The sequence below is a fragment of the Prunus persica genome, chromosome G3 (genome assembly GCF_000346465.2).
Source record: "Prunus persica cultivar Lovell chromosome G3, Prunus_persica_NCBIv2, whole genome shotgun sequence".
Taxonomy (NCBI): domain Eukaryota; kingdom Viridiplantae; phylum Streptophyta; class Magnoliopsida; order Rosales; family Rosaceae; genus Prunus; species Prunus persica.
Genome location: NC_034011.1, coordinates 1,472,205 through 1,494,092, shown reverse-complemented (window position 1 = coordinate 1,494,092; position 21,888 = coordinate 1,472,205). Strand labels below are relative to the sequence as shown.

The 21,888-nt window shown below is 38.1% G+C and overlaps 2 protein-coding genes and 1 pseudogene across 2 annotated transcripts; 2 read left to right on the top strand and 1 right to left on the bottom strand.

The window, feature by feature from the left end:
• Positions 6,443-7,171, top strand: LOC18782760 (annotated as a pseudogene).
• On the top strand, positions 14,512-17,435 carry LOC18783351 (beta-glucuronosyltransferase GlcAT14C). The gene is made up of 4 exons (XM_007215383.2): positions 14,512-15,824; positions 16,031-16,106; positions 16,413-16,528; positions 16,623-17,435. Exons 1-4 carry the CDS (start codon positions 15,305-15,307, stop codon positions 17,165-17,167), a joined length of 1,257 nt encoding a protein of 418 aa, XP_007215445.1. The 5' UTR covers positions 14,512-15,304; the 3' UTR covers positions 17,168-17,435.
• Positions 19,496-21,222, bottom strand: LOC18781671 (B-box zinc finger protein 32). Its single transcript, XM_020558960.1, has one exon. The coding sequence runs from the start codon at positions 20,448-20,450 to the stop codon at positions 19,656-19,658; it is 795 nt and encodes a 264-aa protein (XP_020414549.1). The 5' UTR covers positions 20,451-21,222; the 3' UTR covers positions 19,496-19,655.

The following is a 21,888-nucleotide window of genomic DNA, read 5'->3' as shown; positions in this document are numbered from 1 at the left end:
ATTTTGGACAGCAAATTCATGACACTTTATCATCAATTAATATACCTGAATAATGAAATTCCTATTAATAAGTGGCTTAATGTCCCAGATCTCGAGCCTAAAGTTTCAGATGGCAAATTTGGCAAAACTGGAGTTTGCTGCCTTGGACCTTTCCGGGGACAACTTTTTATCATGGGTCCTGGATGCCAAAATTCATCTACGAGCCAATGGCCTCGGACAAACAATTGTAGATGAGAATGATGCTTCGCCTGAAGAGAATGCGAAGGCCATGATCTTTCTTCGCCGCCACATCCATGAAGCGCTGAAAAGCGAATATGTGGTGGTTGATGAACCGTTGGTTCTGTGGAAAGCTCTAGGTGAAAGATACGATCACCAGAAGACGATGACTCTCCCAAGAGCTAGATACGAATGGACCCACTTGAGATTTCAAGATTACAAGTCAGTGTCCGAGTATAACTCTGCTATGCATAGAATTACCTCATTAATGAGGCTATGTGGGGAAAATATATCTGAGGAGGATATGCTCGAAAAAACTCTGAGCACTTTTCATGCTTCAAATGTCCTCCTTCAACAGCAATACAGACATAGCGGTTTCAAGAGATACTCGGAACTTGTATCTTGCCTCTTGTTAGCTGAGCAGAATAATGAGCTCTTATTAAAGAATCACCAATCTCGCCCAACGGGCTCAGCACCACTTCCTGAAATAAATGCTGCATCTCAGGAAGTGAATGCCACTTCATCTCGTGGTAATATCCATAAACGTGGGCGATGGGGCAAGCGTGGCCACTGGCAAGGAAGTAGAAAAAATCATGGTGCTCGTTTAGAGGGTTTAGGACCAAGGAGTGGTCCATCCACGAATGGCAAATATGCATCCCGTAATAAGGGAAAGGCACAGATGAGTCATGTGCCTAGAAATGTTGAAAGCCCTTGCCACAGATGTGGAGCAAAGGGACATTGGGTGCGCACTTGTCGTACGCCCAGGCATTTGGCGGATCTCTATCAAGCTTCACTTAAGAACAGGAAAGTGGAGATAAATTACATTGATCATGCTCCGCCAGCCACAGATGGCTCATCAGAAATATCACGTCAGCAAAACAAGACGCATCTAGATGTTTCTGATTTTGTTACTAAAAGAGGGAATGAAGGTTATGAGTCCGAATTAGATTAAATCCCTTAATGTACTATTTGTATTAGCTGAAGTGTTGTTTAAATTTCAATCCAATAAAAGTTGTAATGTTGTCTTCTTTTTGATCCCAGCTTATTTTACTTATTTGGTGGCATGGATGTAAATTATGGATGCCCTCAAAACAAAGGCTATAGCAGAGATATTTGTCTCGCAGACAGCGCAACTACTCATACGATCCTTCAAGATCGGAAGTATTTCTCAAAATTAATGCTTACAAAAGCAAAGGTAACAACCATATCAGGTCCTGCAAATCTGATTGAAGGTTCAGGAAGAGCCCAAATTATGTTACCAAATGGAACAATACTGTCCATTCCAGATGCTTTGTATTCATCTAACTCCAGAAGGAATCTGTTGAGTTTCAAAGATATACGTTTGAATGGCTACCATGTTGAAACAAAGATAGAGGAAAACATGGAATATCTTTGTATTACCTCCAGTGATACCCAAAAGCGTATACTGGAGAAGCTTTGTGAGCTCTCATCAGGGTTGTATTACACAACCATACGAACAATTGAGGCACATAGTGTCATGGACCAAGAGTCCACTGGCTCAAATGCTTTTAAGCTTTGGCATGACAGGTTGGGTCATCCTGGATCCACCATGATGCGCAGGATCATCACCAACTCTAAAGGACATCCCTTATTAACTAAACACATTATGTTATCAAGTGACATCTTTTGCCAAGCTTGTTCACAAGGGAAGTTGGTGATCAGACCATCACAACCAAAGGTTGATGTTGAGTCTCCATCATTTTTGCAAAGAATTCAAGGGGACATTTGTGGACCTATTCACCCCCCATGTGGACCATTTCGGTACTTTATGGTCTTGGTGGACGCATTTACCCGATGGTCACATGCTTGTCTTTTATCTACTCGGAACATGGCATTTGCTAGGCTTTTGGCTCAGATAATTAAATTACGAGCTCAATTCCCAGATTATCCCATTAAGTCAATCAGACTCGATAATGCTGGTGAATTTACATCTCAGACTTTTGATGACTACTGCATGTCACTAGGCATAGATATTGAACATCCTGTTCCCCATGTGCATACTCAAAATGGCTTGGCAGAAGCTTTAATTAAACGCCTTCAATTGATAGCACGCACTTTGCTAATGAAAACAAAGTTGCCAGTTTCTGCTTGGGGATATGCCATTTTACATGCAGCATCACTTGTGCGATTAAGGCCCGTTGCCAACAATCAATGTTCTCCCATACAACTCGTATTAGGAAATCAACCAAACATTTCACATTTAAGAATTTTTGGGTGTACAGTATATGTGCCCATTGCACCACCACAACGTACTAAGATGGGCCCTCAACGCAGATTGGGAATTTATGTTGGTTTTGATTCACCATCTATCATCAAATACTTAGAACCCCTGACGGGTGATATTTTTACCGCACGATTTGCGGATTGTGATTTTGATGAGACAATCTTCCCACCATTAGGGGGAGAAAAATCTGTGTCTAAAGAACAAGGCAAACTCATTCCTGAAAAACGATGTGAATTATCATGGAATGTATCCATATTGTCTCATCTCGATCCTCATACTGCTCAATGCGAAAACGAAGTAAGAAGGATTGTTCACCTCCAAAGTATTGCAAATCAGATGCCAGATGCATTTAATGATGCAGCAAAGGTGACAAAATCTCATATCCCAGCTGCAAATGCACCCGCACGGATTGATGTCCATAATGGACAAAGCAATGTGCCAGCAAATGGTTCATCTGCTGCACGCCTAAAACGTGGCAGACCACTAGGCTCAAAGGATTCAGTTCCTCGAAAGAGGAAGTTGATGGACAAAATGAATCCAAATGAAATAAATAGAGAGCCCACAATTCATAATTCAAATGCCCCTAAAGAGGGACATGTACTTCTTGACAAGGAAAACGTCATTGGTGAGACAAGTGCCCCTAAAGTGGCAACCGTACCTGAAAGTCAAGAAATCTCCATAAATTATACGTCCACTGATGAATTGTGGAGTAGAAATGAGATGATCATCGATGATATATTTGCATTCTCAGTGGCTGCTGAAATCATAAAAGATGATGATATTAAACCACGCTCTATTAATGAATGTACACAGAGGCAAGATTGGCCCAAGTGGAAGGATGCAATCCAGGCAGAATTAAATTCTTTGGAAAAAAGGAGTGTTTTTGGACATATTAGTCCAACTCCACCCAATGTGAACCCTGTAGGTTACAAGTGGGTATTTACAAGAAAGCGCAATGAGAAAAATGAGATCTCAAGGTATAAAGCGCGACTCGTTGCGCAAGGTTTTTCACAAAGGCCTGGAATTGATTATGTGGAAACGTACTCTCCAGTAATGGACACAATTACATTCCGTTACCTAATAAGTTTGGCGGTTTCAGAAAAACTTGAAATGAGACTCATGAATGTTATTACCGCATATTTGTATGGAGAATTGGATACAGATATATACATGAAAGTTCCAGAAGGATTCAGGTTGCCTGAAGCAGCCAGAAACACACCACGGGGCATGTTCTCAGTTAAATTGAGAAGATCATTATATGAGCTAAAACAATCTGGACGAATGTGGTACAATCGTCTCAGTAAGTATTTACTGAAGGAAGGATACACAAATGATCCTGTTTGCCCATGTGTGTTTATTAAGAAATCAAAGTCTGGATTTGCGATAGTGGCAGTATATGTCGACGACATGAATCTAATTGGAACTTCTGCAGAGCTTCAAAAGACTGTTGATTATCTCAAACGTGAGTTTGAGATGAAGGATCTTGGAAAGACAAAATATTGTCTTGGCTTGCAGATTGAGCACAGTGCTAATGGAATTTTGGTGCATCAATCAACTTATACTGAGAAAGTATTGAAACGGTTTGGCATGGATAAAGCCCATCCACTTAGCACTCCAATGGTCGTTCGATCGCTTGACACTAAGAAAGACCCATATCGTCCAAAAGGGAATGATGAAATGGTCCTTGGTCCAGAAGTACCATATCTTAGTGCAATAGGTGCTTTATTGTACCTCGCACAATGTACCAGACCAGACATATCATTCTCAGTAAATCTGTTAGCAAGGTACAGTTCTGCTCCAACAAGGCGACACTGGACCGGCATCAAACATGTTCTACGATACCTTCGTGGGACAACAGACATGGGGTTATTCTATTCCAGTGAATCGACCAACGCCCAGAGTATTATTGGTTATGCTGATGCAGGATATCTCTCTGATCCACATCAAGGACGATCACAGACTGGGTATGTATTTACATGTGGAGGAACTGCGATCTCATGGCGTTCAACAAAACAAACATTAGTGGCCACATCTTCCAATCACTCGGAAATACTTGCCCTCCATGAAGCCAGTCGTGAATGCGTTTGGTTAAGATCGGTAATCCATCACATCCGAAGCACATGTGCCCTACCCTCAACAACAGACACTCCAACAATTCTGAATGAGGACAATGCCGCTTGTATTGCTCAGATTACAGGAGGATATATCAAGGGTGACAGGACCAAACACATATCACCAAAGTTTTTCTATACACATGAGCTCCAGAAGAGTCAAGAAATCAAAGTCAGACAAATCCGCTCAAGTGATAACCTGGCAGATCTCTTCACTAAATCATTGCCGAAATATACATTCCAAAAGTTAGTACATGGCATCGGATTACGACAACTCTGCAAGCAATCAAGTTGGAGCATGCAAAATCAGGGGGAGCATTCAAGAGTCCTCTAACATAGGACATATGCACGTTGTACTCTTTTTCCTTCGCTTAGATTTTCCCACTGGGTTTTTCCAAGCAAGGTTTTAATGAGGCAACCAATCTAGGGTCATGTGGTCTCCAAGGGGGAGTGTTATAAAAGTCTTGAAATGGAGCCCACACATACTGTTCATTACTGTTCATTTGGCGGCTTTGATAGAGTTTGTCTGTCACGGGTGAACAGTGATGAATAGTGATGAATAGTGATTATTTCAGCCTATAAATAAGAAGAGAAACGGAAAGAAGAAGGAGAAGAAAAAAGGAGAAAGGAAGAGAAGGAAGAAAGAGGAAAGAGAGAGCAGAGAGAAATTCTCCTAGAGAGAAAATTCAGTGAGCCACATATATTGTAAACACTAAACTTGTAGCTCTATCCTTTTACATAATGGAAAAGTTACTGCTGCTGCTCTCCGAGGACGTAGGCATAGCCGAACCTCGTTAAATGCTGTGTCTCATCTACTTTACGTGCAGCTCAGAATTATCGCACATATCCCAGGTTATTTTTATAACACACACTTCATTATTTAGACTTTTAAAGGAGTTTTATCTTTTCAGCTTTGTTGTGTGTGGTATTTTAGTTTTTGTGTTTGCTCCTGTTGGAAACCATTTGATGGTCAAAGTATGATTGTCATTGGGTATAGTTTAGTTGGTTGAGCTCTTTCACTTCTATCTATATGGGCAGAGGTTCGAAACCCCATGCATCCAATGAGTATTTGTGCAAACCCCCTCCTTCTCCAATCGTTTGTACTAAAAATAAAATAAAAAGGATAAAAGTATAATTTGTACTTATATGTAAAGTATACCCTTTGATTGTCATTCTTATTTAAGCAAGAATTAGAGAACACAGGGCAAAAAATGACTCACAATTACTTCCTTTGTCTGGTAATTTTGTTCCCATTACTACTTGCATATGCAAGTCAAAAAACTCAGCATTGTTCAACCCATTGTAAGTACTTGTTGCATATAGATATATACCCCTATATATTGCTTGGTTCTTTTTAATTGCATCGTCAAAGAATAATTATTTTCATTTTTGTTTGTAGAAGCATTTGGATAACTATTTTCATTTTATGTTTGTAGAAGCAAAGGGTTAAAATGGATAACAGATCAGTGCCCAAAATTAATCAATTCAATAGCAGATGCCTCTGTACATTTATAAGTTCATTTGTCTTTAGAGAAGGTATGTAATGGGTCGAATCAGAAGTGTATATGTCATTCTCATCCCCATTCCCGTTTTGCTTTTTTTCCCATTCCCGTTATGATAAAATACCAAATCTCCCTCATTTGGAGTGGAATGTTCATTCCCCCATCCCGTAATATCTATTTGTATTAAAATAGAAAATAGAAAAAACATATTCCCGCATTTAATTCTCATTCAAAACGTAATCTCTAAGAATTCATTAGGTTGCCCTATTGCTACTCTATATATAGCATAGGCTGTCCTCTTAAGAAAACTCGCAAATGCATCATCTTCTTACTAGTTTGCATTTTTCATTTCATTTTCTCTGGGAGCCATGTCTAGAAAGAAGGTGAAACTAACCTACATCAATAATTACTCGACTAGAGAAACAACATTCAAGAAAATGAAGTAGGATATGATGAAGAAAGTGAGTGAACTCAACAACCTTTGTGATGTTCCAGCATGTGCCATAATCTATAGCCTATATCATACTCAACATGAGATTTGGCCATCCTTTCTCCAAGTGCTACGCGTTCTTAAAAAATTTAAGACCATGCCGGAGATGGAACAAAGCAGAAAGATGGTGAACCAAGAAAGTCTTCTGAGGCAGAGGATTGAGAAAGCCAATGAACAACTGAAGAAACAAAGGAAGGAGAACAGGGAAAAGGAGATGAGAAGGGTGTTATTCTAGAGTCTGATTGGTAAGTCTCTCCACAGTTTGAACATGGTTTCTTTGAATGATTTGGGTTGGCTGATTGACCAAAGCTTGAAGGACATTCGCGTCAAAATTAAGATTCTGAATTATGAGGAGGAGAACAAACAAGTCCAAGTAGAACCAACAGGACTGCTAGTGGCTACAACAACAGATTATTGAATTAAGGGGTAGGCTTTCGAAACTAACAGTATAGAGACAATGCAGAGGCATCCATGGCTCATGGGCATGAAGAACCCACAAGATCAGCATATGGAGGTAGGGGTTGGTGGTGGAGATGAGATGATTATGCCATTTTGGGGTCAAAATCACATTAATGCTATTTGGTCTAATAATGCCTTTTTTCCTTGAACTATTTAGTATTTGTTTCTAGGCAGTCTCTCTGTACTGGCCAAAAGTGTAAAGTGATTTCTTTGATAATTTTGAATTCATAATTCAAGGTGAACGGTCGTTAGTCACCAGGACCAATATAAATACAAATAATTATATAAGGTTAATATAAATATAGAAACGCAGTAACCACAAGAGGTTAATCCAAATATAGAAGAGTTCACCAGCAACAACAAGCGCACAAGAAGTACCTCAAATGGTGAAACATTGAAAAACCTAAAAAAATAAATTTAATTGATTAAAATTTTAACAGTGGAAAATTGCATTGGCCTGTAGACCAATAGTCTAGGTTTGAATCCCCTTGGTACCTACCTTCCAAACCTTGGCACCACAATTTAATATTATGAGGGTAAAAGGGTATGAAATGTAGTATTAAACAAATAGAAACATTAAATGAAATCCACATTCTAAAGTTGAGTAGTTACCCTCCGAAGGAAGTTGAGCCCATATTGTCAACACGCCCCCACACGTGTGAATAATTTTGAAGCCTAAAACATGGGAGTACGTGTGGTTGTTGAGTCCAACATGTGAATATATTCTCTAATACTATGAAGGAAGTTGAGGTTCCATCCCAAAATTAATTACAAATAGAAAAGATACCTCAACTCCGTATAATCTCATGCTAGTTCCTTTAACAGTTTAAAGTTGAACAATACTCTCATCATCCTCACCCCTTCACCCATTTTCCCTTTTTTTCAGTATACTTTTTCATTTCTGTTAATAAATCTAAAACAGAAAACACATGACAGATGACAAATTATCTTCCACAATGTCCTAAACTCAAATGTCATGAACTAGAATTTATTTATTTTTCAAATAGATTAAAATTATTAAATAAATTAGAAACAAATGTAAAGGCCCCAATTAATCGTAGGCCCAACAAAGGAAATATGGGTTGAGGCCTCCTGCTTTGAGTCGAAAGGAGAACAGAAATTTGGGAATTGACCTTGTCATGCGTCCTCTCCAAGAAACAGATTTCTGATTGTTTTATGTGTGTGTATATAACGGGAAGCTTGCACTTGAACTGTTCATTCCACAGTCAAAACTGTACCGACAACTTAAACGTAACAGGGGAAAGACTAGAACATGTAACATGTATAGGACCACTGTATTGAACATTACTAACTGTAAAATAGACGTAGAATTAAAGGCCAATGCAATTTATCACCATCCAGCCACTCAAGTGTAGGAGAACTAACTTGACCAAAAGCGACTTGAAGTTTTCACCAGAAATTGCATTTCCCACAATGGCTAAAATATTGTGTCAAGCTCAAGCTTTTAAATATCAGAACTGCTTCCCAATTATCTTTCACACTGGCACCCCCAGTCACAATTTCGTCACTGTTCCAACCACTTTCTTCTGTATGAGAAAGAGGTGTAGAACATAGATACCTTGTCGTGTCAATAGTGTGTGAGCCTATCTCATTGTATGAGATATCCAACACTTGTAGTGACTTCAACAGTCTCAACGGCCCCAGAGCTTGTTGTTACTCAGATTTAAGCAAGATAGAAGCTGCATGGCCTCCAATCCTGTCCCAAAGCCCAAGTCTAAGACATTCCTCTCAACAGAAAACAATCAAATACATCTTATTGGCTACTAAGATGCATAACGTACAGACAAAGATAGATGAAGTTGCAGAGCAAGTTCCTGGTCCTCTGGTTCCTCCAGAAAATGTCACAAAAGGACAAGCTCCCGGAACTGCAGATACTCAACTCAAACAATTTAACAGAGCAGTTTCATGGTCGAGTACTTGAGTTCCTCAACCATGGATGCAGTGCTCAGTTCTACATGATATGGTTTTCACCAGCAACCCAGTTTGGCAAAAGACAAGTCATGGCCACGGACGGTCTCTTAAAATTCAAACCTAAAGGCTACTTGATGATCCTATCAAAAAGCATGGATTCAGGAAGTGGATACAGAATCCTGAAGCCGCTTCTCGATCGAGGATTCAAAGTAAAAGCATTAACACCAGACCTGCCCTTTCTAGTCAAGAACACCCCAGCTGAAACTTGGCTTCAAGAATTATGACTAGTCTCAGACAACCGTGTCATTTGCCCTGATATGTATACTTCTTAAGGAAATTTTTGAGCCATAAGATGGTGAAGGTGAAGCCTATATGCTTAGGCATTTGACTAACCTAGTCACATCACATGTAGCAGAACCCACTATCTCTCTAGTAGATGTTCATAGTTCCATTACAGAAAGGGTCGCGGGTGTGAGCAAGGGGTCGTCGCGGCCTGGTGGTGGTGATCGACTCGTGAGAGAGAAGGAAGCAACAGCGTGAGGTTTTTAAAGTCAGAATAAAGTCAGAAAAAAAGAAAAAGAAAAAAAAGGACCGGCCCAAGCGGCCAGACGCGCCTAGACCCGCCTAGCCACCGCCTAGGCAGATTTTTCAAATCTAAAGCAAAATAAAGGAATTCATAGCTATTTGAATGTCCCAACCAGTGTTTTCAAAGGCATGCCTTCGCGCGGGTCGGATCGAGGAGGCAGGGAATCGCCCGGGGCGGTCGGCTGTTTCGCGAGTAGCACGTTTAGAGCGGGGAAGGCGTGATGAGGGGTTGCAAGGTGTAGACAGGCGGAGCAAGGAATCACCAGATCTGGAACCTTCGGAACCGGAAGAGATTTTGCGAGTCTGCGAATTGGCTGTGAGGAAGACGACTGAGGAAGACGATCGCATTTTTTATTTTATTCAGGGTTAATGAAACGACGTCGTTTCAATTTCAGTGTTTAAAACTTTAAATGAAACGACATCGTTTCACTTGGAGTGTTTTGATTAAAAAAACCCGCAAGTTCTGTTTTTTTTTTCTCCTTACCTTTATTCTAACTAGCCTTTCCGCGTCTTCGCGAGGCCTTTTTTAAAAAAAAAAAATTTAATTTATTTTAGAATTAAAAAAATAATAGGTAGTTATATTTCATAAAAAAAAAATTATTATCTGATTTTTCTTTTAATTTTAATTTTCTTTAATATGAAAAAGTGTGAATTTACTATATTATCCTCATTTAATTCTTAATGTTTGGATTAACCAAAGACATTTTCTGGTATTTTGAATGTTTCACCATCCATCTTCACACAATATGGTAAAAAGATATTAAAATCTTTCTTGCATTTTCTAACTCCAGCCGGCTGTAGCTTTATTCTACTTACCTTCTTTTAAATTAATATATTAACACATGGACTTATATATATATATATATATATATATAGTACAACCCTATATATATAGTGAAAGTTACAATTAGTGTTTAATTCATTATCATTAAATTTTATAATTTTAATTCATTGTTCATATGTACAGGTAAGAGGAAAGTCAAAAGCAAGTCCATAAGAACAATGCTTATGAATGAAGATGATGAGATAGATAAAGATCCTTCAACATTTGATAGTGGGAAATATCCTTTTCATACAGTTGATCAATATAATAGTGATGCTAGATTGAATGATATTCATGTTGAGGAGTGGGATGAGTGAACTATGTTTTTGTTTTGATGTTGAATAAATATTTTATGTTTTGGGATTGATTATTATGCTTTGATTGACAATTAGTACTTATATTTGATTATATTTAAAAGATTGTTATGATTCAATAAAAATTAGTTGTACAATTTAATTGTATTATATTATTCATAAATTTTTCTTATTAAAATACAATAATGTTCAAAAGGCTTATGCCTCGCATTACGTGACTAAAACGCCTCGCATCAATGTCTCGCCTTTCAAAACATTGGTCCCAACTTGAAGAAGATTCTTGTCGTCCTAAATTATCAGTTTTCGGATTGAAAAATCTTACATCTTTGCAAGCATCAACACTTGAAAGATACTCTAGCCTCCCTAACTAGACCAGTAGCAAAGGTCCAAGCCTTACCTGCAGACAGCTTGCCTAGATGCAGGGGCGGAGCCAGCATGGGACCAGTGTGGTCCCACGCCCCCACATCATTTTCACCTTTTCTATTTGTATATTATATATCATATATAATATTATAATATATTAGATTAGTTTTAGGATATTTACTCTAAAATAAATTAATATATTGTGTTCGTTTTGTCTATAAATAAACCATAACATTTCTTCATCTCTCTTCTACTCATCTCACTTAAATCTTCTGGGTTAGTTTATGATATTTGCAATATAAACTCCTAAAGTTTTAACCTTTTTTTCTCTTCCTCTTTTGTTTAAAGCTTTGTGAATTTTTTATTTTTCTCATTTTTTTCATGTATGAGATGGGTACCTTAATATTGCGCTTTATGAACTCCTTTTGTTTTTCATTTCTTTTCTCTGTTGGAATATAAATGATTAATTTTGAAGTCTTTAATAGTATAGATGATGAAATTAGTATTTAACCAATTTAAAATATGAAATGCATGATAATTAATTTATAAAGAGAATACACGTTTTATGAAGGACCCCATCAAATATGAAATCCTGGCTCCGCCACTGCCTAGATGGTCCCTGATAAATAAAAAAACGGTGATTTGAGCATAACCCATCACCATAAAAGCATCCAACTTCAAGCGCAATCCCAGAAACTTAAAACTGTTGAAGTGCAAAAATTGAATCCCCCCATGTTACCTTCATTTAAAGAACAAGAGAGAGCAAGAAATGGGGGTACGAATTTACATTTTATATGTCTGAAACGGTTAATGAGACAAAGAAAATATTCAATTAAAAAAATGTCAAAAAGGAAAAATTCATAACCTAATTTCCACAAAAATTTAATAAAAGATAAAATATATAAAGAAGAGATAAGAAGCAAGAAGAAGCATATTGGAGTAAATTCAGGCCTTTTCTATTCAAATGTGGAACAGAGAGAAGCCATGGTTTTAGGTGAAAGGCGTCAGGTTGACGAAAGAGTGAGAGAAATCATTGAGCTAAAAAATAAGGTCGAGTGTTGTTATTCATTTGATTTTGATGATAGCCTTAAGGGGCATTTGAAGTTTGATAATTTGGTTGAAACTGAGGTTTTTCTTGGCATTAAGAGTAGCGAAACTAACCACTGGATTGAAGATTTCTCTTGTGGGAGTAATGGGATAAGCGTAGGGATGACAACGGATCGGGTAGGGGCCGGGTGTGACAATACCATCCCCATCCTCTCTCTCCATCCCCGCCCCCGTCCTCAAACCCATCCCCGTTTATTAGGTTTCGGGGAATCCCCGTCCCCGTCCCCATCGGGGGACTATCCCCATACCCGCCCCGAATCCCCGATTTTTTTGCATAAAAAAATATTTATAATACATTTTAACATTAAGTTTCATGTTAAATTATCATTCAACACATCCAAATTAACTATAAAGTTCAACTCAACTATTCAAAATCACATCAATATGAAATTCCATAGAAAATTAGGAAGAATTAGGAGAGGGAAGTTAACTTAGGGTTAAACATAAATATTATAATTATATATATATTTATTTAAATATAAACATATATATTTTCGGGTCAGGTTCGGGGATGGGGACGCCAATACCATCCCCTCTCCATATCCGTCGGGGATTTTTTAAGTTCAGGGATTCCCGTACACGATACCCATTTAGCCCCGAAATCTCCCCCCGTTATGGTCGGGGACTCGACGGGGACCCGCCCCTACAGGAATTTTCGCCATCCCTAGATAAGGGTGTATTATTTTTGTTTGGGTGTCTCAATTAAATCCCAAGTCTTTGATTAATATAATTATTAATCGAAACCAAATCCAAAGCCGACCCTATCAAGCCCATTAGTCCCACTCTCCAATGTTAACCACACTTACCAAAGCATGAAGGTGCTTTGTTTATAAACACATTTATAGGAGTGCGGATTATCGATGTGGGATTTTCACAAAGAGCACCTCAAAAGATAAACCTACAGAAAAATCCAGCGCGTCAAAGGATAATTATTGTCATTTTGTGTTTGTAGAAGCAAGGTGTTAAAATGGATAACAGATCAGTGATAATGGTCTGTAAAGGCAATAAGGAAGCTAAACCTGCGGAGAATTGCTCAAGCTTTGTAGACAGATGGAGGTATGGCAATGGGTAATGTGTAACACCTTGATGAGTTTTAAAAGTTTCATGGTGGGTATTTATTTGAATGAGTTGGTGTGCACCTGAAAGTGCTCAGCCGAAGGTAAAGTAATATTCTGGTGTTGGTTGTTTCTTGTGTAAGTTCAGCTTAAGATCTAAAAAGATCGATAAAAATCCACCAGGCAATCTTTTCATTAAGGATTGCTTGTTTCATATTGCAAATTTTCAAGTCTTGTGCTGCTGACACTACTGTAATGAAATGGAAAATAAGTGTGTGAAGAAAATGGAAATTTTTTCATTAATATGTCCAATTACTTCCTTGCTCTAGTTCTGTTTTTCATATTAGCATGCTTTGTGAATGCAAGTCGGCAAGGGGTTGTTAATAATTATTTCTCAACTTTTTTTTTCCTTTTGCACAAGCAAGGGGTTGTTAAGTCGAATGGATCAGCCATAATGATCTGTGGAGGTGAAAATGAAGCTCCACCTGGTGAGAAATACTCAAAGTGGGCAAGCAGATGGGGCTGTGGCAAGGAGGCATGTGTCTGTTACGCTTGTGAATTGCATCATGATTAAACATTCAATAGCAATAACATATGACTATGAATTTGTTTTGTATCTGTTATTTCTCCATTTGTTCATGTATATATATATGAGTTGTGGAAGTGAATGTTGGTCTGTTGTGGTTATTTTTAAAATACTTGAATCTGAAATGTAATATTCCGGTACTTTTTTGTCTAATTTGAATGTCACGGTATTTTCTTGTTCATTGTCTCTTTTTCAAAAAATTGAAAAGCCTAATGAATTGAACTTGAGTTCAAACTCGTGATTCATCCTAATGAGTTTAGTGTGAAGTTGAAAGTGGTCTCGAAGCTTACGTGATAATGATATGCTGTTGTTGGTTGTTCCATGTTAGCTTAGGATCTAAAAATGAATATCCTCCTAGCAATCTTTTCACTAAGCATTTGCTGCTTGTTTCATATTGCAAAGTCGGAGAAGCTGCAAACGGGTCGGATGCAGTTTGACCCGCCTGCGATGAAACTCCATCACAACCATATAAGTGGGCTAGGATTTGGATCCAAACTTAAACCTTGGACACTTTGCTTCAGTTCTTGGATCCATTCACTGGCCCAATTGGCCCAGACCCGTTCTCTGTGGTATGAAAATTTTCAAATTTCTTTTTTATTTTTTATTTTGGTTACATTAAGAGGAAAGAAACCCTGGGGTTTCGATCCTCGGTGCCAAACATACTGGGAAGGGAGAGGGTCACAACCACTGTGGTAACCCCCCTCGACAAATTTCTTATATTTAATTTCCTAACAGAACTACAAATTGGTCAAAAATATACTTTTTATTCAATTTTTTGAGAGAAGGAAAACCCCAACATGTCAATGGAACTAGAAAACCCCCACAGAAAGAATACACTGATTTGGTTTTTAGTAAACTTTCTAGGTGCCAAGTGCCAAAGAATTAAAAATTAACTTGCATAAACCTGCTGCATGGATTAAAAAATAAAATAAAATAAACCTGTCACTGTGCAAAATAAAATAAAATAAAAAAGAAGAAAAAACTTGCGTTTCAAAGCTTTCAACCGACCTTGAAACCCCACCTCTATAATTAAACTAACATCTTAACCAGCATAAAACAGCCACCTCTCAACTCTCTCTTTTTTTTTTCTCCAAGTCCCTTTCAAAAGGCCTGCCATCATGGACAATCCGTTTCCTTGTGTTGAACGTATTCTAACTTGGACAATTTTCTCCTCCTTGTTTTCTTCAATATCAAGCTCCCAACCTCACCTTGGTTTCACAGATGCCCTTTTCTTTTCTTTTCTTTTTTTTGTTGGCCCAACACAGATGCTTTACCTTATTCACATGAACTCCTTACCAAATGTACGGTTTTGTTTCAAGGTCATGGATGCATTTTTTCTCCTTTCAAGGGTATTGTAATGTTGCAACTGTGGTTAGCTTCATTTACACAAACGCATCTCATACTGGTTAGGAAAAGTTTGGTTTCTTGGATTTGAATGATTTTAAAGCTTGGCATTGGTGGCTGACAGTTTATTTATCAGAAACATTTCAAGCTAATTGACATTAAGCTTTCCCCAATGAGAGTATCAAACACTTTTGGATGGTTCTCGGGTTGTCATCTATGGCTTCTTGCATTTGCAGCTTGTTTAGTGTTGTTGGGAGCTTTATCAAGATCATCTCACAAAGTGTTTTCTATGGAGGGCAGCAAGTACCAACTTTCAATGAAAACCCCATTAAAAGGGAGTGGCTACCCCCCTGTGTTTGCTTATTGGATATGTGGTACTAATGGAGAAAGTGAGAAAATATTGAGGCTGTTGAAGGCAATATATCATCCAAGAAACCAGTATCTGCTGCAACTTGATGCTGGTTCTTCAGATTATGATAGAGGACAGCTAGCTCTCTATGTTCAATCTGAGAAGGTGTTTCAGGCCTTTGGAAATGTTAATGTTGTTGGAAAAAGTTATGCCCTCAACCAGATGGGGTCTTCTGCTCTTGCTGCCACACTTCATGCTGCAGCATTGCTTCTAAAGCTCAGTGCAGATTGGGACTGGTTCATCACTTTAAGTGCTTCTGACTATCCACTCATCCCTCAGGATGGTAAGTGATATCAAATCAAAATAATTGTCCTTGAAATTGTTTGGGAACTAGAAATTATTGTCACTGTCACTTAATGCTAAAAATTATTGGATTTCATTACCTTAAACTACTTCCAATTACAAAATTTTATAGGATTATGTATACTTAGGAACTTTTATGACTTTGCTTGTGCTGACTAGGAATATATTTATTTATTTTTTGTTCAGATCTGCTCCATGCTTTCACTTTATTGCCAAGGAATACCAATTTTATACATTTTACAAACAAGACTGGCTGGAAAGAGTAAGCAATAGCCTTTTGATGTTCCCAATACTTTGTTTCTCTTACGGAATTTTTTCACAGAATTTTTCTTTTTCTCTTTTATTACAATGTGACATGGATAAAGGCAAAGTTATAGGACTGAACTTAAATTCTCCAGGTCATGAACTTTCACATATAAGAATTATTAACTGATGAGGCAGGTTTTAGGACATAAATGATCAACCCAACTAGCCTGCATATATCCTCTTGAATTGCATTTAGGCCATAAGTTTTAAGTCAAAATTTGCCTTGTCCTGAATTTTCTAAATGGAAGTTGATTGGGTGCAGGCAGAAAAATATGGATCGAATCGTTGTAGATCCTAGTTTATATCTTCAGGAGAGCACTCCACTTATGTATGCTGTAGAGAACAGATCCATGCCAGATGCTTTCAAAATATTTGGAGGTCAGTTGCTCTAAATGTGCATTCAACAAGTTACAAGATTATGATTTCTATAAGTTGGCAAAATTCTCAGTTTTATTGTAATCTTGTCGTGTAGGTTCACCTTGGATGATTTTAACCAGAGATTTCATGGAGTATTGTGTCAAAGGATGGGACAACTTTCCTAGAAAGTTACTGATGTACATCAGCAATGTGCCTTACCCTCTTGAGTCCTACTTCCACACAGTCATCTGCAGCTCCACTGAGTTCCAAAACTCTGTAGTGAACAATGATCTGAGGTACATTGTGTGGGACTCGAATGCGCTCGGGGAATCTCAAGTCCTAAGCATGTCACACTATGATCAAATGCTAGCAAGTGGAGCAGCTTTTGCAAGACCATTTCAAGCAGATGATCCGGTACTAAACAAGATCGATGAGAATGTTTTAAACCGAAGTTCCAAAGGGTTGGTTCCCGGAGAATGGTGCCCTGACCTAGGAATAAGTAAGAGCCTAGAGAATTCAACAGCTCAGGAGGAGTTGTGTCCAGCTTGGGACAACATTAACAGTGTCAAGCCGGGTCCTCGTGGCATTAGTCTTAGAGAACTATTGCCTAAGCTTGCTGTAGAAGGGAGATTTACAACCAGTCACTGCCAAGAACACTGATACATACATTAGTAACTTTTCTAGAACCAAATGGTGATGAAATCTTTTAAATTTGATTTTTCTCTTTCCAAAATAACACTTCCAACCACATTTGACAAGAATGCTTGGCTTTCTGCTTGCCCCATCTTGATTGAACTAGGCATTGTATGGTTGGTAAAATAGGAAGGTTAGATCTGCACTGTTTTTGAATGCATTTGATGAGAGATATATTCTGGTACTGGGTTTTTACCACATTTTTAATTGCCTTTGAGCCTGAATTTGAAAGAGCTGTCAATGTTGCAAGCTGATGATCATCTTTGATTATTCAAAGTCTTATAAGTGAGAAAAACTGAAAAAGTAATCTATTGTGAGCCTGAGTTTCACATTCTTGTTGACAGTTTGAGATTTTAGTCACACACCTTAAAGACCTCAAACTGCCAAGCCTGAGAGGCCATTTTAGTAAAATCCAAATACCCCTCTAATTAAAACATGGACATTAATATTGTGAATCTGATTCCTAATAGCACTTTCAATAATTTAGACAAATTTTCTTCCCATGCATTTCAACCAAAATCTTCACCTAATTTCTTGGGATGTGGGTATTTGTAGAAGTAATAGGTGAAGGTCTTATAGAAGTGATACTTACACAATTATTCTGATGTCTCTAAAGGTTGCTTAGCTTTTTGGATTCCCAACATGTGGTCATATATTTCTTCTCTCCATCAACTGGCCACAGAAAAAGAAAACCTGCAAATTTCATTGGTCTTGGATGTAGAAGTAAATTAATATCCAACCAACCAACCAGCCAACCAACCAAAGATGTGATTCAGGATCAACATCTTTACACATAAGCAATTAGTTTAGACAGATAATTATAGATGAGGGGTAGAAGAACAAAGATGGAAACATAAAAGCTTAAATCATTACCACTTGTTAGGGTGATCATTTTTAGAGAGCAATTCGTGTATCATCTCTCAAATAGAAATGGAGTCCACCAATATAATGGATCCCGCCTCTATTAAAGAGATCGTACGCAAATTGATCTCTAAAAATAGTCTCCCTAGCATTTTCCTTACCACTTATTAAGAAAATGAGTGACTATTATTGGTTTTGATGATGCAACAAATTTCCCACTACTCTATCTGTTCATTGGATTCTTTGCAACAACTTTCAAACTGCAGCCACAACCAGAACTTATTATTGTTCTTAATTTTCCACCACCAAACCTTTTTTTTCTGAAATGCCTCAATCAGAATCACATTTCAGTCCTCACATTTATAATTTTTTAAATAAATATCTGCCTTACTTATTATGACCTTTCTTTGTACTCAAAGTATCAACCTCTTTTATTAATTCCATTATGTCATCCCAACTTTCCCTTTTAGTATCCTCTGCTGTCGTTTGGTTGCTTTATATGATGAGACCTGGCAAATTTACTACCACTACCACACTGTCTAAAAAGGATTTTTTTCCTAGACATGATTTGAAAGTTTGCTTGTTTTGCTTGTTCAGGTGAGCAAGTTAACCTGATGAATGATAACTTTCAAGAGATGTGTTCAATGTATTTTCAGAAATGTCAACCAAATTGCACTCACCACACACACACCATCTTATTCTGTGGTAACACATCTTAATATCTTGTACCACATATGATAAGGAGCATGAGGAATCTATTTCTTTTATACCAAGAAATGTTGAGAATAACATGATAGACGATTAACCACGTTTATTTTTTCTTTTCGTATTAAAAAGATGCGTATGAGAGTCAAACTCTTGTCGTGAATGTGAAGTAAAATGCTCTAATATAACGCTTTAATAACTATAAGAGTTGGTCTTAGAACAACAACAAAAACACTTTCCTAGTTGGGCAGTATGGGTAATCCATTACCCTTTTTTTATTTTTTTGGAAGTTCAATTGTACAATAAAATTTCGTGTATAAGCTCAGGAATTACTCCAACAGCGTGAAGACCAAACGGTCATAACCACTGGCCCATTATTCCGGCAGTAGGGAAGATCAATTTAGCATTTTAATTTTTCACGTTCACGTCATATTAAACGAGAATATGATAATCAAACTCTAGTCACGAATGTAAAGTAAAATAATCTGTTATGAGAATTTATGCCTACACAATATTTTAGAGCATTAGTAACCAAGAAATGGTCAAGACCTAATACTGGTCTAAACACCTTAAGAACCAGAAATCATGAAAATGTGGCCAAGATTGATCCACTTTCAATAATTCCTAGTTTTGTACTGTTTCAACTGTCCCAAACAACAACCAGAAAAAGAACCATCCATGGACCATGATTTTGCAAAATAAAATTTTTAAAAATAATACCCGAAAACAAAAACTAAAAACCGAAAACTTACAAAGTTAATTTAAATTTTTTTTCTCAGTTGAACCCTAATCTTCTGTTGTTGACTAATTAATAACTAAAATCACTTCAGTTCACACTCCTACATTGCACTCGCACGTGCCAGATTCATCCCACACTGACACTCAACACTCAACACTCGGCCCACCCCTCCTCTAGATCATCACGCCGTGCGCGCCTAATTCTCAGCTCCCGCCCGAGCTTCGCTTCAACGGCCAGGATCAGCTTAGCCGGCACTCCCGACAACTCCTCAATCCGTCTCAGATTCTGACGCGTGGACACCGACCTGCCCCCACAGAATCTCAATGCGAACCAAAACGACGCCGCCAGGCACACTCTCAGGGGCACGCCCGCCAACCGCCCCAAGCAAAATCCCAACGCATTCGACGCCGTCGACACCACCGCCGCGGTATAATTACCATTCAGCCCCAGCTGACTGCACCAATTTATGAAACTACCTTTCGCTTTTGCATCCGCGCTCGTCGAAGTTCGCGCTTGCGCCCTCTGTACGCACTTCCTCTTTGCGCCGGAGAATCTCGCCGGAATATTCGACAACTTGCCGGAAACCTGAGTTACGGAGCTCTCAGATTTCAAGTTATCAAACCCAGCCTTCGTCGCCGCAGTTCCGCCAAAGGAATCAGTGCTAGAGACGCAGGCGGAACAAGCCGAGGAAGAGGACTGGGTGTCCCCGTCGCCGTTACCATGACCAGAAAAATTATCCGGCGAGCATGACGAGCAGAATGACCGGATATTCCGACTTCCGGTAAGACCCTTGCAATTGTAGCAGATATATTGGCGGATGTGGCGAGCGACGAGGAAGTTGGCCTGGTGGACCCTAGCGTCGCAGCGGGAGCAGAGGAAGGCGGAATCGGAGGGGCAGTAGAGCGAAGCTTCTTGGTCGCAGAGCTCGCAAACCCTAGCTTTCATGGTGGAGAAGGCGAGAGAGCTGGAGGATTTGGGTTGTGGGTTTGAAAGGTGGTGAGGTGTTTTGAGGGTGTGGGGGGATTAAATGGAGAGAAAGGCGGTGGGGAATGAAATGGTGTAGGTAGTGACAGAGAGGTAGAGAGAGAGAGAGAGGGAGAGAGAGAGTTTGAGTTGTCTTTTTTTTATGGTTGATAATGAGGAGGAGAAGGAGCCTTGTGTTTTTGTGTGTGTTTGAGTGGAGGAGGCTGTGGAGGGCTGTTTGAATTTATAATAAAAATAACATAAAATAGAAATAAAATTATGGAGGAGAACAAAACAAATGAGAGAGAGGAGAGAAGAAGAAAAATAAGGGTGTGTGTTCATGTGTCTGTATTTGGCTTTGCCTTGGACTCTCGAAATCTCAGTCTCTGTCCACATAAACCTCGTTCCCCTCGAAACTACTCATAAACTCACCCTACTTTTTGGTTTTTTTGGCAACCTTTACTCCTCCTACTTTTGGTTTATTGCATCTAAGTCCCAACTAGCCTTTTCTTTTCTTTTTATCTTACATCTTTACTAACTTCAAATTTATTTTTCATTTTTTATTGATTAGGAAAGCTTTTAAAGTAAATTTCTTTTTATTTTTTTATGTTTTAATTCAAGCGACATCGGGAGAGAGGAGAATTGAACCATGCATTTTTAGGGCAATGATAAATGCTCTAAACCACTTAAACTACAAGCCTCTTACAAAGTAAATTATTGATATATGCAATCACCACAAATTATTCATGTAACTTGAAAATTTTTGCTTTTTCCCTCCCCTCTATGTTCCGTTACTTTTTTAAAATTTAAGGATATAGATAAAAAAAAAATTTAATAGATACGAATGAGGTACTAATTTGGAGAATATCATTGTACATGATACATCAATTGTGAGAAATCAACAACGCGTCTATATTTTGGATGAATGAAATTTTTTTGTGGCACTAGCATAGTCATTTCCAGAAAGAAGGTCAAGAGTGTGATAGAAGAGAATTTTTGAACTATAACTTAGTATGTAGGTAAATGCTCTTTATATATAACTACAAGCTTTAAGCCTAAGTTCAAATTTTAATTGTGGAGTTAAAATGATCACTTGTATTCCTTTTTTCACTAGATACAATCATGAAAATGGGGATGACTAATTGTACCATTAAAGGTATAATTTCAATAATAATATTTATGTATATCATAACTATGACTTTATAGTATTTTATAATTTCTCCAAATAATCCTCCTTTTTAAATAAATAAAAAATATTGTGGCAATTATTTGATGTTTAGGGTGAATCCAGTAAAATGATTAAAAGAAGGGGCAAAAAATGAAAATAGTGTTGAAGAAATTTTGTTTTTATTGAAGAAGGGTACGTGGACGAGTAATATTAAATAATAAATGTGAGGGTCGTCTGGAAAATATCTGGTTG